The sequence below is a fragment of the Branchiostoma lanceolatum genome, chromosome 11, assembly GCF_035083965.1.
Source record: "Branchiostoma lanceolatum isolate klBraLanc5 chromosome 11, klBraLanc5.hap2, whole genome shotgun sequence".
NCBI classification, from domain to species: domain Eukaryota; kingdom Metazoa; phylum Chordata; class Leptocardii; order Amphioxiformes; family Branchiostomatidae; genus Branchiostoma; species Branchiostoma lanceolatum.
In genome coordinates, this window is record NC_089732.1 from 5,466,642 (window position 1) to 5,483,588 (window position 16,947).

The 16,947-nt window shown below is 41.1% G+C and overlaps 2 protein-coding genes across 2 annotated transcripts in view; one reads left to right on the plus strand and one right to left on the minus strand.

Moving 5' to 3' along the window:
* LOC136445152 (peptidyl-prolyl cis-trans isomerase FKBP9-like) lies at positions 1-11,571 on the plus strand. Its single transcript, XM_066443021.1, has 8 exons — positions 1-303; positions 2,870-3,015; positions 3,811-3,980; positions 4,933-5,099; positions 7,185-7,385; positions 8,845-8,990; positions 9,882-10,060; positions 10,522-11,571. The coding sequence occupies exons 1-8, from the start codon at positions 38-40 to the stop codon at positions 10,696-10,698; spliced, it is 1,452 nt and encodes a 483-aa protein (XP_066299118.1). The 5' UTR covers positions 1-37; the 3' UTR covers positions 10,699-11,571.
* Positions 11,572-16,947, minus strand: part of LOC136444669 (ubiquitin-protein ligase E3C-like) — a 24,483-nt gene continuing 19,107 nt past the window's right edge. Inside the window, exons 23-26 of the mRNA XM_066442346.1 lie at positions 16,444-16,533; positions 16,058-16,124; positions 14,847-14,977; positions 11,572-14,135 (exon numbers count right to left, since the gene is read on the minus strand). Of these exons, the coding sequence (XP_066298443.1) occupies positions 13,965-14,135; positions 14,847-14,977; positions 16,058-16,124; positions 16,444-16,533 (459 nt within the window). The 3' untranslated portion in view covers positions 11,572-13,964. The remainder of the gene's footprint in view (positions 14,136-14,846; positions 14,978-16,057; positions 16,125-16,443; positions 16,534-16,947) is intronic.

Consider the following 16,947-nt stretch of genomic DNA (forward strand, 5'->3'; position numbering starts at 1 on the left):
TGCGGTTTTGGAAACCGGACACCACAGACTGATTTGCATGCAGGGTAAGCTGACACAATCTGACTTCCCTCTCTCCAGAACAGACAGCCATCTTTTCTCGCTCCACCAAACGTCCCTAAAAATGGTCTTCATGGCTGCGATCCTCGCCGCCGTCGTGCAGGTACTGGCGGGCCTGTCTGCGGAAGAAGTTCAGGTTGAAGTGACGTTCACGCCGGTGAGATGCAACTTCAAGTCCGAAGACGGTTTCTTCCTGAGGTACCACTACAACGGGACCTTCCCAGACGGCAAGAAGTTTGACTCCAGGTTGGTAGAGAGAGAGAAGCCTACGTGGCACTCGTGTGGGTATGGGGGAGGGCTCTGAACATCTGAAAACGGTCTCCTGCAACATTTGCCCCGACTTTTCCTCGCAAAGTTTTTCCCCTTCGTCCCGTTATGTCTAGCGTTTATGAAGAGTACTTCGCGTTTCGCCCACGGCGTCGTCTGCTTTTTAATTTTTCACAGATTTTTGACGTTTTGGCTTTGTAGAATAGGATTCAGAAGGGACGTTTGTCCCGACTGTTATTCTAGTGTCAAAGGGACCGCTTTTAGTGCCAAGAAAATGGTAGGAATCAATCGGCCAGCTAGTGAATAGATTTTTGTCTAGACCAGAGCCCCGGAAGAAGATGGGATGTCATGTAGACAAACTTTTTTAATTGGGGGTCAGTCCAGGTAATGTTTTACTGGCCCTTTTAAATGGCGCTTCCCTTCGTCTTTACATAGTCTGCAGTCTTAGCATTTATGTTTTAATCCCAGACGTTTTGTTTCTTTTGCTTTAATACGTGTACACAAGCGCCCCCCCCCCCCCCCCCCCCCCGCGGTTGCCTTACACTTCCAGTGCCACATACGCACTTCTCTGACCCCCGTGCAAGGAAACCCCGCAAGCGGAAATAATGATCCGCCCCGCCGCATTCTTTTCCAACTTTCAGACTCAAGTGCCTCCGCGATTGCCTTTGATTGCCCACTTTCAGTAAAACTTTATACAAATTGAATTATCAAAAAGTGAAAAACTACCTCAGTTCTTTTCTTTTCACCAAAGTGTCATGTCAAATTTTGTGCCCTTGTATGCATTAATTATCATGTTGACTGTCTTCAATTAACGTTAATTGGGATATGTTAATTTTGGCCAGATGCCCGCTATCTTTAAAGTTATACAAGTCACACATTCCTGTCAGCCCTAATGGCATGTCTATTTGCTTTTGCATAGATTATGCAGTTTCTCCACATTTCTCAACACTTGAAACTGCATTATGCATAGGCTTCCTATGCATGGGGTAGGAAATTGTATATGTGGCACCATAGAAAACCATAGGGGGGATTTTCATGGATGCAAAAATTTACCAGCTTGCAGTATTTTTTCAACCTAGCATTTAGACGAGTTTTGATTATCTTTTAAAACTGGAGTGTCCCTTAGATACTGCTTTTGTTTGAAAAGGGAAATTACAAACAGAACTTTCACACACTTTCTCTCCAAGCAGATGTAGGGTTGGCCTCTATTTGTTTTACACATTTTTTTCTTCTACATTTCTACTATTTTTTAGTGGTCCCTAATCTTATCTCTTTATCTCCTGGGATTTGAGTAACACAGCCTGCTATTAATTACAAAATCTACCATACTGTGACAATTACTACATGATTTAAATAACCATGTAACTGTAACAACGACAGCAGACTGTTTAATTATCTCTCCATGCACCCGTTCCTGCCTTTTGTCCACAAATACAAATTATGTAGCATTGTGTACCCAGTGCTATTTACTGTGTGTGCAGTTATTTGTTAATCTCCAATCAAATCTATCAGTGACAATGACAGTGTCCAAAGTAACTAATAACAGCCACTGGGCCAAATTTATGGTTTTGCCCTTTGGATACTGTCATTTGCTACCAACAGATCTGCTTGGAGACTAGTTATTTGAAACAATGCATTTTTTCATTGCAAATCACACTGACAAAGCAAACATAGCCTGCATTTTTAAAACTTCTTTAGTTGCATTATGATGTCCAACCTCAAGCAGATGTTTGGATGAAAACATTTTCTTGATACACCTTTTGGCTTTTGTCTAACATGCAACCAACCCACCCAAATGTTTAGAAAATGTTTCTTTTGTGCTGGGTAGAAAAGCTAATTTTCATCCCAGCATCTGCTTGGAGATCAGCTTCATCAATCAATCATTCTGATATCTCTACACCCATCCACATCAACATGTAAAGCTGGCTCTGTTTCTCATTGCTGTCGCACTATCTGATATTTAGTGTTCTGTGCACGCTAGATAAGCAAACATATTTGGCACCAAGGCTCTCTGCATTGCTAAATTTTCATCGGTCGTCTCAGTTTAGATTTAGAGGAGCAAAGTTCCATGCCCAGCATGAAAACTGCTAGGGGTTGGAAAGTTTTGTAATTTTAAAGTTTTGATTTTTGGTCTAGCTGTTAAGGATGGTTAGTTCATCCCGAGGAGCAAAATTCTGTCCAAGTGAAGAATGGACACTACAGAGAGTTCTGATTGGCACTGAATATAGCATAGATTACTGTAAACCACTTAAATATAGCGGCAGGAAAATGTAGTGGTTGGGGGAAAATGGAGTAGGTCACAGCACTTGATTTTAACGGTGGGAACAAACATTACATTAGTGATCAAATATTTGCGATGATGACCTTTTAGCTGTTGACTAGTGACCGTTAAGTCAGCTAAAATTAAGTTTACAAATCAAGAATTACTGTAGATTTTTGCAAAATTAACCTTGCTTCTGTTGCTAATTTGGGTTTTACCTTGTTGTGTTTTCCCCACAGGTGTCTGAAATGTTGTTAAATCCCAGTTGACCCCATTTTTGTTCAGCCATGACCGCGGCAACACCTTCGACTTCACCCTGGGCAAGGGGGAGGTCATCAAGGGCATGGACCAGGCACTGAGGGGGATGTGTGCTGGGGAGAAGAGGAAGATCACCATCCCTCCTCATCTGGCCTACGGAGACTCTGGAGTCGGTATGTAGTTTTTATTTAGTTACTAATATTCTTTGCATCAGGCCAGGGCCCATATTAAAAACAACAAAGGAAATATGCAGACATTTACATTTAGCACTGCTATATGTAAATTTCTGTACATTGTCTTTGTTGTTAAATAGCACAGTCTTTGTAGTGTTGCCCAAATTTTTATTTTGATCTTGACTTGTGTTTCTCGAATGGAGATCTGAATAAAACAATTCTCCCCACCATCAAACGTTGTTGATTCATGTATTTCACGACATTGTGTCATCCTGTTTGGTGCCACCATGAATATGATGCTGTTGATATTTCATCAGAATGTGTGATTCTGTCTGGAGCTACCTATGAATATGTATATGTCAGGCTAGAGATCGCAATCTGGCAAGTTTTGCAAGAACAATCTGTGATTCTTGCAAGTACAATCTGTGATTCTAACAGTACAATATACAATCAGCGATTCTACAAGTAGAGATCCCAATCAGAGTCTATGTCAACAGTCTACGCAATCTCATACTAGCCGGGCCTTCCTATGGGGGTATAAAAAAGGGAATGATATTAATCAGTAGAGTCAGCCAATGGTAAAGTTAATATTTCACCTGCGAATGAAACCCTCCATGGCCAAACTCCCCTGGCAAATATTCTCCCCATAGCCGGCGCGGTTAGTCTGATAGAGACTTATCTCTACCAGTAGAATCACTGATTCTGAGACATTGCAATCTCTACACTAGCATTAATATCAATTGATATCGCTTTCATGCAAATATTAATAGGAATGTTGTTGTTTTTCCCCCTCAGACGGAGTGATCCCATCGGGAGCGACCCTGGTGTTTGATGTGGAGATGGTTGAGGTCAGGGACCCGACCGAGGAGGTGCCCAACGTGCTGTTCTGGTGGCTGGGCGAGACTCCCACAGACGCTTTCGGCGACATGGACTCCAACAAGGACAAGATCGTCACCAAAGACGAGGTAAACCAATCAACAGCGTTTGTTTTATTGAGATCTCCATTAGCATTTTATTCTAACAAATTTCACACTATTCTTCCTGGAGTCCACTTACACATTTAATACATAAAATACAATTACATGTAAATTAAATGTAAAGAGCAAAAACATATGCATTTCTCACCCTCTGTTATTCCTGGACCTAAGCCTTTTCAGCTGCATCAATACTATTGATTATTGAAATGGCAACACCCCCCTGTGTTCTGACAACCCTATGTTCTGACATCCCTAACATAGTTGTGTCAAACTGTAGGGGTGTTAGAAGGTAGAGCTGTTTTTCAAACACTACCAGAGTGGGCAGATAAGAATCATTAGGGGGGACGAAATAAAAATGGTACCAACAACAAATGTTTACTACTAATTACGGTTGTCAACAAAATTTCCCAAATGTACACATTCCCTAATAGAAAATGTCATGCCATCTGATGACTGAATGGAGAGTGGGGATTTTGGGTTCCATGTTTTCCAGTTTTAGGCAGCATAACCATTACAAACAACATTGTTACCTCCATGAAAGGAATTTTCACTGGAGGTATTGTTTATGGTCTCCCTGTCTTGTGTCCCTATACTTTGCAATGATGTGTGGCATACGAACACTCCTTCTTTCCCCATACCATCCCCCAGTGGAATACCCTGCCTGGCATGGTTGCGACGGCTCCCACCGTTGAGGCGTTCTGTGCCAGGTTGTAGGCCTGCCCGCCTTAGCCGGGGCCTCAAAACCCCCCTCCCCATTACTTTGCCCCTGAAGGGGCTATTTGGGGGTATCGAAATGTAGATATGTAGATGTAGGTATGTGGTAAAGTCTTGGGGAGACAAAGATTCAGTCAATTTGGGGTCTTCTAGTAGCTTTCCATGTTTTACCATGTTTTAGCAACCCTTACTTCAATGACACGCTCTGTCTTCGTTCTCTTTCCAGTTCACCAAGTACTGCTATGAGCAGGTCAGCGAGGAGAAAGGAAAGTTCCTCCCCGGACGCAGAGAAGTTGACCTCATCGAGGACATGTTCCACTTCCAGGACCAGGATGCCGACGGCGTCATCTCCTTTGCAGAGTTCTCCGGCCCCAAAGATCACGACGAGCTCTAACTATCGACCGATAAAGTGTCTCTGCCACTGAACATCTATGTAAGATAGATATTCAGCTATAGTTTAGCAAGGACATTGAGATTAGGTAACAAGTAGCGATGTAAGTGAGAAAAAAAATCCACAATGTCTTGCAGCTCCCTGTCAATTTCAAAATGTTTTCAAGCTTTTTTTGTTCTGTTATCCCTTCATGTTTGAGTTGGAACAAATGTTCAGAGAGTAAACAATAAGAAATTTTCGTCCGTCTTACCCCATGATTTTGATTTGTACACATCCCCACTTTTTATTTGCTTTGTCAAGACTTTATTTTTTTGTATTTGTGAAAGCCCCCTTTCTATTTTATTTTAAGTTGATTGATTTTAGTTTCAGACCATGCCCAAATGTACTACTTTTGCCAACCCACACTTTAACTTTGCCCTCTCTAAAATGTGCTCTTTTCTGTAGAATTACGTTTGTTATCTTGCAGAAGATACCTTTTTTGTGATTAAAGAAACTGTTAGATAGAGGCTTTAAAAAAGACTACATGCTGCAGAAGTGCAAACGATATCTGTATATTAATGAGTCAGTATTATTGTTAACACTTCTCTCTTGCTTGAGCAATTATCTTCGATCATGTTGTTTGATTTCTTTTAATTATAGAAGAGTTCTTCATGTTCGGTTGAAAAGCCATAGTTCTAGTTTTGAGACCGTGAGACTGAGATTTTTAACATGGGGAAAGAATGGGAATGTTGTTGCGATAAGAGGAAATATTGTAGTTTTCAAACAATATTTAACAGTGTGTGGCAGTCAATTCCTTTGTATTACTACATCAATATGTGAAAGTGAGAAATGGTTTGAGAGTAACAGTCAGCTATCTTGTTGCTTGTAAGTAAAAGGCATTCCATTGTAGCAGGAGTATTCTGTAACTTAGAGCAATGCTCATGTTTCTAGTAAAGCCTAGTGTTAGTGTCACTGTGTTGCCTACCCAACTCAAACAATGTGTATGTTGGGTTTTCGAATTTGGTGCTACATTTCGTATTCAAGCTAACTCAGTCAAGGCAAAGTCTAAGCAGGCAGCATGAGATTGTGACATGACTTTTACTGCAATATTTTTTTTGTAAAGATGGCAGTGTTATTTTTTCTATCAAATTTACCAAGCTTAGTGGATAAGAATTGCGCAGTGGATTCGATGTTTTCTTCAAGTGTACAGCATTTCGTCTGCAGAGTGGTATTTTGGTAACATTTTGTACGTCTTTTTATATAGAAAATAAACAGGTCGAATCCTGCCATATCCTGTTTGTTCACAATTTATTTCTTACAATGGGGTCGATTGAGGTGACAGCACGCTTTGTACACCTATTGTGACTACCTGCCTTGTAATTTAGATGACATACGAATGTCATTACATCACGAAAAACGAACACCATGACATCACATTTAATAGAGCAAAAAGATGTACATCGCAACACAAGACAGCACATCTATAAGTGTTGACCACGAAAACCACGAACATAGAACCACCGCAATTATTTCACACAATTTATAGTGCTGCATAATTCTGAATAGCCAAGTTCAAATCGTGCTTCCCTAACAGTAGCAACTTTCCTCAGCCAATAAGATTTGACATACATTATACTAATTACTCGGTATGTTAATTACACAGTTAAGAGTTTTACAGTGAAAAGTGCCGTCCAACAGACGATGTGGCGCATGCGTACTGGCTTCCTCATTAGTCCTTATGGTTGTGTGACGTGGCAGCACGCTCTTTCTTCTACACCAGTGGTTCTCCCCTTAATCGTTTCCATATGGAATCAGTGCAGAGCACAAAAGTGACGGACGTGGCGAGATTCTTTCATCTGCATTTGCTACACATTATCATGGGGTGCAAAGAAATTCCATGCACATGTACATTTTGAGACCTCAAGGCATCCAGTGTGTTAAAACAACTTCTGTTTCACGTGAATTTTCTACACGCATCATTATTTAAAGACTAAAGAACACCCCCTTCTAAAGAATAGTTTGTTCCAAGGAGTTGATCTCAGGGCACGGTGCCAATATTTGTATGCCAAGTCTGCTTCTGTGGACATCCCCTGAGCTCGGATTTAAAGTTTCCCGAAGATGGTGTCTAGTGTTGTCATCCTTGCCGTTTCGTTACAAATCTTTGCAGCTTTAGCTGAGGAGGATCTAGGGGATGTCGCGATTGAGGTGACCTTTAAGCCCAAGCGGTGCATTTTCCTCTCCCGAGAAGGATACTTCCTGAGGTACCACTACAACGGGACCTACCCAGACGGCACGAAGTTTGACTCTAGGTTCGTATGACTTAGCATACGTGGCAGACACATCAGGGGGAGGGCCCAGGATAATTTGGAGGGAAGGAGTGAGCTGAGATTAAAACTTGTATGATATATGTTAGGCTACACCAAGTAATTTTTATGGATGACGTCCGCGCGCGCATTGATTTTGGTCTTTCCCAGAAAAAAAAACAAGAAATTCCGCTTCCTGTAACTATGACCAAAGAGTTATGACAGTGCCGCAAATCGTATGAAACAGGACTGGACAACAACTGCTGTTCAACTTCAAGTGATTTATTCAAATTATTGCTGTTTTCATGATGAATAAAAGAATTGTTAGTTGTTACACTGTGTTCTCTCATTCAATTGTGTCCTAACATGTGTCGTTGACTATTATATTTCATATCTAGGCATCTTGTTTTTTTCGGCCCTTTTCTTCTTTTTTTTTCGCGCTCTCGCATTAGATTTAGGGTCTCCAAAGGACGTCATCCATAAAAATTACTTGGTGTAGCCTTAGATACAAAACTGCAAAAGACATAAAAAATGATTGAATACTCAAGAGTATATCTCAGTTCAAGGAGATAAGAGTCAGATGATGACGTGCAACTTGCATTTTAGTTTGAATCGTTTTATATGTCGACTTTTTGACAGATTTCGAGTATTATATATTCTACTTTTTCTGTTATTACTCGGGAATCGTTTAGACTCATCAAAGACAGACATCATGTATATGATGACATTAATGACTCATTAATGTCCTTGGATTCACTTTCAGCGATGCGACGCAATATTTACTGAGGACACCACAGTGGTTTGCATAGTCTCAAATGCATGCATGAGCAAACGTGGTTCAGTTTCCATATGTATGCCAGTTAGTGGATATGGCAGAATTCTCTGGGTCCCCTACACGAGAGGAACGTGATTCCCTTGATGGTACGGGAGGTCTGATTCGCATAAATTTCCAAACAGATGTGCGGGTCGCCTGTTTATTTGCAGACAGTCTACGACAGGGTTACTGTTTGGGAAGGCAGGCACAGGGGTCAACAAAGGGGTGTTAGTATCAGTCAAACGGTAACAGTGGTGTCACTAAGGCATTCACTTAGCAACACGGAAAATGTTCATATTTCTAATGGCTTTTTACAAACCCTTGAGCCATACCCCGTAGAAGCGAGAAGAGCAGGCCAAATTCACGTAATTATATATCAGTAGACTAGTGATAACTTTACTTATTATCATTGTATATATGTATTTGCAAACTGACGTTTTTGTTGTGACCCGTACTAAACTCAGTGGGTATGTGTGTAACGTTACAATAAAGGTCTTCATTCATTCATTTAAAGCAGGAATTCAGACGAAATGCCGGCCGGCGCTGGACTCATTATTTCTATGGCATTGTTCCAAACTTGGCATAGTTTTTAAGCCGTGGTCTGTTTACACAGTTATGTCTTGACCGTAAGTTTAATACATTTTTCTTCAGCCATGAGACCGACGAAACCGTTGACTTCGTCCTGGGACGAGGCGAGGTCATCAAGGGGATGGAGACGGGCCTGAGGGGGATGTGCGCGGGGGAGAGGAGGAAGATCACCGTCCCTCCTCATCTGGCGTACGGAGATAAAAGAGAAGGTGCATAGCCTCTACCAGGCTACATAGGTTGCGGGAAAATAGAAGAAAATGAGAAATTACCAAATAGACGGATGGAATCAGCCTGCGACCTAGGGACTCAAAACTGCGGCCTGCTAACTCCACTTATTCTCCAAGCAGAGGCTTCGATCGAGAGGGGTAGTTTTGTCCGGGATTTCTAACGTCCCTCTTAGAAATCCCGGACAAAACTACCCCTCTCGATCGAAGCCTCTGCTTGGAGAATAACTCCACTAGCATGTTATCTAACTGTCCTATAGGGAGCCTGGTCGAGGCTATTGATGCGTACAATTTCAGAAGAGACCAAACTAATCATGTCACCTGTAGTAGTCATGTCCCCTAGCGGCCCTCCGAATTATCGGTCCGTAGATTGCGAAATTAACAGGGAACGTTTATTGCCCTATAAAGCGGGAGTTCCGACGGTGTTAAACATACTTTTGATGTTAGTTTATTTTGTATCTATCAACTTTCAACATGTTCTGTTATGACCTGTACTTAGCCAGTGTGGCAACATATGCAATAAAGGTCATCATTCAGTCAAATGTACTACGGTAGAACAAGGACATATATAATGTCCTTGGGTAGAACTACGAGCCCACAATAGTACACAACTTATCTCCTATGTTTTGATTAGCCTCGAGCGCCATAGCGGGCTCTCTGAGCCTTTTGTACGGGCCTAAATGGTTACGGGCTGGCTGCACAAACGACCCAGTACAACAAGAAGTCATCAGCAAAACGGTCCGCCCTAAAAAGGCCCAGAGAGCCTGCTATGGAGGCTATGTTTTGATCATTTGCATCTCCGATGGTTTGGCAAAGGGTTTTCTTTGACTTGACTAGTGTGATAAAATATTGCACGTTTCCTTCCCCATGATCCAGAGCTACTGGAGGGGTCCATTCCCCCCGGCTCCACGCTAGTGTTCGAAGTAGAGCTGATAGAAGTCCTCGACCCGATGGACGACCTGCCTAAGAACCTGTTCTGGTGGGTCGGAGAGACGCCCACAAACTCATTCGGCGACTCCGACGCGAACAGGGACAAAAAGATCTCCAAAGAAGAGGTATACAGTATTTTTTTTAGATCATCATGTATACAGCTGGAGAACCTTAGCCATCCTCCTAGTAACCACTGGTTCAATCTGGGTAGCCTCTACCAGGCTCCACAGGTCACTGGAAAAATAGTAGAAATTGGCCAAATAGACTGATAACATGCCAGTTAGTTCCCTAAAGAAGTTACAGTTTGCGACCTATGGACACCATTTATTTGGCCAATTTTACTATTTGTCCAGAATAGAATTCTACTATTTGTCCAGCGACCTGTGGAGCCTGGTAGAGGCTACAATCTTGGTGCCTTCCTCTGGTAACCGGTACCGCGTAGTAACGATTAAACCAGCAGTTACTACGGAGGATGACACCCAGGCTAAAACAAACTTACCTGAAAGCAACTTAGAAAAGTCTTGTACAATCTTGACTCTTTTTTTTCATTTTGAACATCTTTTTTTCTCTTCTTTTTCTTCTTCAGTTTGCCAACTATTGTCACATGATGGCCGACAGCGACAAAGGCGTCTTCCTGCCCGGTCGGAGGGAACAGGACCTGATAGACGACATGTTCTCCTTCCAGGACAGGAACAGAGACGGGTTCATCTCATTCCACGAATTTGCCGGCCCGAAAATTCACGAGAAACATGACGAACTCTAAAAACTGTACAGTCCATCGTTTTGTGTAGTATAGGGAGTGCTAGAAGGATTTTAGTTTTAGTCGTTCTGATACTAATTCCAGGATTTGGTGCTTGACCGTCGCCGTTTTTGCATACCTTCACCAATCTTAGAAGATCGGTACCCAATAAATGTACTAAGTAGCCCGTCTTGCCTACATATGGTTGTTTTGCCTTTAATACATATCTATCGTATGTCTCCTGTGCACTAACCTACATTCTCCTCCGACCTTGAACACAGCTACAGCTATCCATATTCGTAAGCTCAACGGGCCACACCTGAACGTAACACGGTGTTGATACAGCGCCGCCCAGTGATAGGTGCAGAAACTGCAGCCATCCACCGTCACATGTTGAAGCGCTGTCTAGTGAAGGGTGAAGGTATCGCAGCTCAGGAGTGCCCAGTTGAGATAATTAGTACAAGTACAGAATCAGCTAGAACCGTTAGGAGCGTGATTTAGACAGGCAAGTCTGTGATCATTACCTTCGCCAAGAAGGTTATGTTTTGGGTAGCGTTTGAATGTGTGTATGTAAATGACCAGCATAACTCAAGAAGACTTTGGACAACTTCTGTCATTTGGTAGAAAAGATGATCAACTGGTATGATTTATAATCAATGAGAAACACTCATGATACGTCAATCAAAATCATTTGGCGAAGGTATGGGGTCATGGAACTCTAGTTGCATCATTCGAACTAAGAGAAACACTGGCAGTTTGTTTACAACCTTCTAGGGTGTATTTGTAGTTTTCTTTAAATGTTATACATATGAAATGTGCGAAACTGTGTTAAGATCTTTCTATCCTGAATATTTCTAGTCTAACCAGAAAAATTCTACATTGAAATAACAAGTTGAATACACTGTTTCCACTCTTTATTTGCACTGCTACTATACATGTGTATATTGATGCAAGTTGGCTCCATGCCCAATGTGATGTTAGTACATGAAACAGCATGTACTACTTAGCAAGACATTAAACTATATTCATAAAAAAACTGATACTTTTCATACATAACAAATCAATGTATAAATCTCTCTTCAATGTAACATAAGTTACAATATGCCAAATCTTCACTTTGTATCTTTTCTTTAACACTTCATAAGGATACAGACTGCAAGAACATTAGAGTATACATATAACTATGCCGAGGGTTTACAAGTGAGATTGCACAAAAGCAGAAACCAGCCCAATACTATCATAGATGCAACGAGAGTAACAATGTCATCAAAAAAAGCACAGTTCATCAGTACAAGAGACATGTAACAAAATGGACACATTTAAAGAATCAAACACAATATTCAGGTCTTCCACAGGTTTGAATACATTGGAAATATATATTTTGTATTCAATTGATTGGGACTCAAAAGCTAGACTTTTTAATTGAAAGGAAAACGTGGTAATAGGGTGATATACACTCAACTTTTCAGTATAGCCACATTTCAACATTATCTTGTCTACAAATGTCTCAGTGAAAGGGGACAATAGAATGTCTAAATCATCGAAGACATCAAAATCATAGGACAACCTACGTCGAATGTGACCACACTGTTAGAAATCCCACTGACCAAAGTGGTATTTGAATATACATCTGTTTCTTTTTGAAAACTTCAAATGTTTTTGGTATCCTTGATGTTTATGGAGCTATAGGAAAGGGGATAGACAATATTATGTATATCTGGAAGATATCCCAACTTGGAAATATACATCTACCAACTCAAATTTAGTTAACAACCCTGGCAAAATGTCCAATGTCAGGTAGCCAGCCTTTGTCTAAAGTCTATTAGTCCCTCTGACTGCTTTAATAATCAATACAAAGTTGGTACGTGGATGAGTCCACAGCAAAGACCGGGTTAATTGGGAGGGGATAGTTACGTGGGAGAAGACAATAGAGGAGCTCACACTTACATAATTTTCCGTCAACATCCGAACTTGTTCTAACAATGTACTTTGCACTTATGTGCAGAAATTCAAACACATTGAACATATATGTAAGTTGCATTTTCAAACATGTTTGAATGTTGACGGAAATTACGTACATCCGGTGATCCATGCAGTTTCTCTAATCCACGGAGGTTTGAACACATCCATTTCATAAGAGGCATTCTTCTCTCCCAAAGTGTTTGTTACAGACAGTTGCGACCTGTGCGTTCTCAAGTGCTATCTTTGGTTTAGTAGTTGTCCAGGCTACAGTGGTGACTAAAAGTCAGTTTTGTGTCTGGTGAAACTTTGTCTTTGGCCTAGTAAGATACGTTGAGCATCAGTCAGTTATGTACACGTGTAAACTCAGTATGCCTAATGGCGAAAGTGTATAGAGAGCTATCTTGAAGATTGTTTCGGAGTTTCATATTTACCAGTCAACAACTTTTCCTCAATAAACAATAAACATCAGAATATATTCCATTTTCTCTAAATCCATGATAAACTGGTTATCAACTTCTTCAAATGAAGTCTCTTGTGTATAGTTACATGAATCATTAAAGTTCATCAAATTTTGTATATTAAGTGCTTGTAAAGTAGTACCAGTATCATTTCAATTTGATTACAAATATGTCTCAAAGCGTCAGTCCAACTTTTGGTTCATTATTCATGGCCATACCTGTCTTCAGCTACACAAGTAATGTAAATTATCTGACATTGTCGCCATAAAACTCTTCACCAGTGAGCACCATACCACAATTCATTTTCCTATGATGTCAATCATATTATCTTTTTAAATGGTCAACAGAAAGCCTTTTATTCAAGGAGCAGTAATTTTGTTGTGTTCCCAATTCTACAACTTTGCATGTCAAGAATAAGACCATGCCGTTCCTCTTGAAGCAACAAATGTGCTCACCAGTATCAAAACTACACTGGGACGATGCCTAAAGTGTCCATTCAAATTGCTGTTGTGTCGTATACACTGCATGTGTGAGACAGAAAGGACTCTTGCTCTAACTCTTTCTACACCATTGTGCAATGTGGTGTCTACTCCTCTACTGTGATTTAAGGGAGTTTCCATTGTTTGACTGAAGGGATGGACCTCGAGAAATCACCCTACTGATGCCATCCATCAAAGTTCAGGAGAAGCACTTTCATTAGTACTCTTTTCTGAAGGTACAAATTTACCACCAACAGTACTCTTCCTATCAAAAAGTACCAGTCTTACCCACAATTCTGAGCAACAATATCTTCACCCCAGCCTAACCCTACACCCTCTGTACATTTATCCGTATTTGCTGGTTCCGTAAAACTAATAGTTTCCCAAATGTTTAGCTGAGTTCGAAGCCAGCGTTGGACTCCACGGCGTACAGTAGCTTGCTCCTCATGGTCTCCTCGTCCTGGAACTCGGGCAGTTTGAGCAGGTTCATACAGGTGCTGGCGCTGGGGAGGCGATCCTCCTCGGGCCCGCCGTGGTGGATACAGAAGGCAGGGTACAACTCCTGGGGAGGGGGGCAGGGGGGGTTAAGTCTGTTCTTGCATTTGGGATCAGATACAAGGCAGAAGATACATTACATCCGTTCCAAGGCATCCTCATTTGAGGTAAAGCATGATGCTTTTTCAAGTAGCTAGTGGTAGTGCAATGCGGCTTCGCTACGGCTTGCATTTTTGGCCACCCCTACTCTTCTCGATAAGTGTGTTGGGTTCTTTTACGTGCAGAGGTTTGACGCTTGAGGCTAATGCCTGAAGCTCCCTCATACACGGGGCCGCTGGCTTAACGTCACCATCCGAAATGACGAATGCAATCCCTTACAACATTACCGCTTGCGCAACAGGGACATGTCAGATCTCTTATAACTTCCCTTCCCACGAGTTTTACACACGATTATTTCTCGTGGAAACTGTGATTAAATTGTGTAGGATCATGTGTTGAGAAATTGATCATGATTTCAAAGGAAATATTTCTAGTAAGACTCTAAGAGTTGAACAACTGGCATTGCCTCACACTATATAACACTGTTACCAATGAGATATACTTCGACATTGCATTGTGAAATATTTGTGCAACTGTCACTGATAATGTAAATAATTTGTTGTGTTTCTTAATAACCCACTGTAACAAACGGTACATAATTCAGGGAGGCATAAGACATTCCCTACACATGTAAGTTTGTGGTTTGAATAAAGAAATGAAATGAATAAATCATAAATACCTTGAAGCCCAGAAGGGGAGGCCGTGAACAACTAGTGACAAACTTAAGCAGGTGCCTGCGCTGCCCGTTGGTGAACTCTCGAACAACCTTCCAGAAGTTCTCGATCACAGGATGCTCGTCCGTGTAACCACCTACGCCACAAACAAAAACAACTCTGTAAACAACTCGAATAACATTCCAGAAGTTCTCGATCACAGGATGCTCGTCCGTGTAACCACCTACACCACAAACAAAAACAACTCTGTAAACAACTCTGTCTTATCTTATTTTCTATTTTATTGAAATTGAAACACAGCAATAGCCTGGAATCCAAACCTATTACAGGGGAGGGAGCAGTTGAACAGACTTCCATCAGATTATATACAAAACAAGGAACAAAAACAGGCTTCAAAGTACACTTAACAGTATTTCAATGTCCAAAAACTTCCATCCACTGGACAGCTAAACATGTCTAGTTGCCGTTTTTGGAAAAAGCCGGGGTTCGACTCCTGCATTCTAACGCACTAGACGTGTTTGAACGTAAACAAACCCTGATCTTACCCCCTGCAGCTGGGAATCGCTGGTCTAGTAGGGGAAAATCCCCTCCCAAATGATGCAATTCTATACCACAACAAAGGTCAAAGGTCACAATTTCTTTCTGGATTTGAAAATTAAACACATGTCTGGTCCCCCTGCCTGAAAACTGGCCAAAATTGACCAAAGATTTCACCAGGAAAAAATTCTCAAAAATAATAACAAGAAAAATAACGTGGACATGCAAACTGGGCTTTGTGCGCAGGTCCATTAACCGGTCCCTCCCCTATAACTCCCGAGCGGAGAGGAGACTCAGGAGCTATAATAGGTTTGGATTCCAGGCTAACACAGCAATACACAGGTCACCCAGGCAGAGTTGCTAAGGTTAGATGCCATCTAACATGATACAGTAAAACATTCACATGTAAAATAAGGCCATACAACAAAACATTTATAATATGACAAAGAATAAATCAATCAATATCGAGTTCACATGTAAGCCAAATCTTCACAATAAGTAAACGTAGACTAAAAAGTATTTTTGACCATGTACTGTGTGATGGAAGTCCTGCAACACTTTCAAGGCAAGGAAAGACTATAGTCCAAATAAAGATGGCTAAGTTCAAGTTTATGCCATTTCTTCCCTGAATAGATAGTATGCTTCTTGGGGTTCAGTTCAAGCAAGTGTTGATTCTTACCTGAATAGTTTGTGTGCTTCCTTAGATCAGTAACATCTACAGGTTGTTGGGAACCAGAAATCACCACCTACAAATCAAAAGGAAGAAAATTTGTCAGTTACAACATCCAAATTCCAAGATTTACGGTGAGACTAGCATTTTTACCTTCAAGTGTAACAAGTTAACATTTACGGCAATTCCAAACTCTACAAATTTTAGAGGAGGGACACAAAATTGTCAAAAGAATTCAAGTGAAAGCATGATGGTCATAAACAATTCAATACAAATAGGAAAATGATCGTTAAACAAAAGACTGGGTAAAAGAAAATCCCCCCTTCAGTTGTTGAATTTCAAATAGGACAGCCTTTAATGAAAGGTAGCATTTATAAGATCTTGACTTTGCCTACCTGCAACTCTTGGTCATCAAACATGCGCAGCCACTCCAGGTTGACCACATCAGCCAGACCCTGTCTGAAGGACATGCAGTGGGCACGGATCTGGGGTGGGAGAGGCAGAGTAAAGAATTACACTTAACAAAGCAGTACGTACTCACAGCATCAACCTCTTGGATCATGATGGTAATATTCAAATCGAACAAACAACTCTTACATACTTTTTTGACAAATATTTAAACATTACACACAACATAAATAGTTTGCTCTGGGGAGCTTTTGAGACGACCACTCTGTGTCTTCTTCAACCCAGTATTACAGTCAGATCTCGTCTTGGAGTTCTCTTGTCACGTGACTTGATGCTGATCATCACGAGACAAGAGACAGTCATATACAGGCTTGAGATAGTGCTCCCATGTAAACTCTAACTTAGTATCTTTCACTGTAGATAAAGTACAACTCATTACCATTTACATGCAAGGAAGGGGGATGATATCTTCCGAGAGATATGTCCATTCT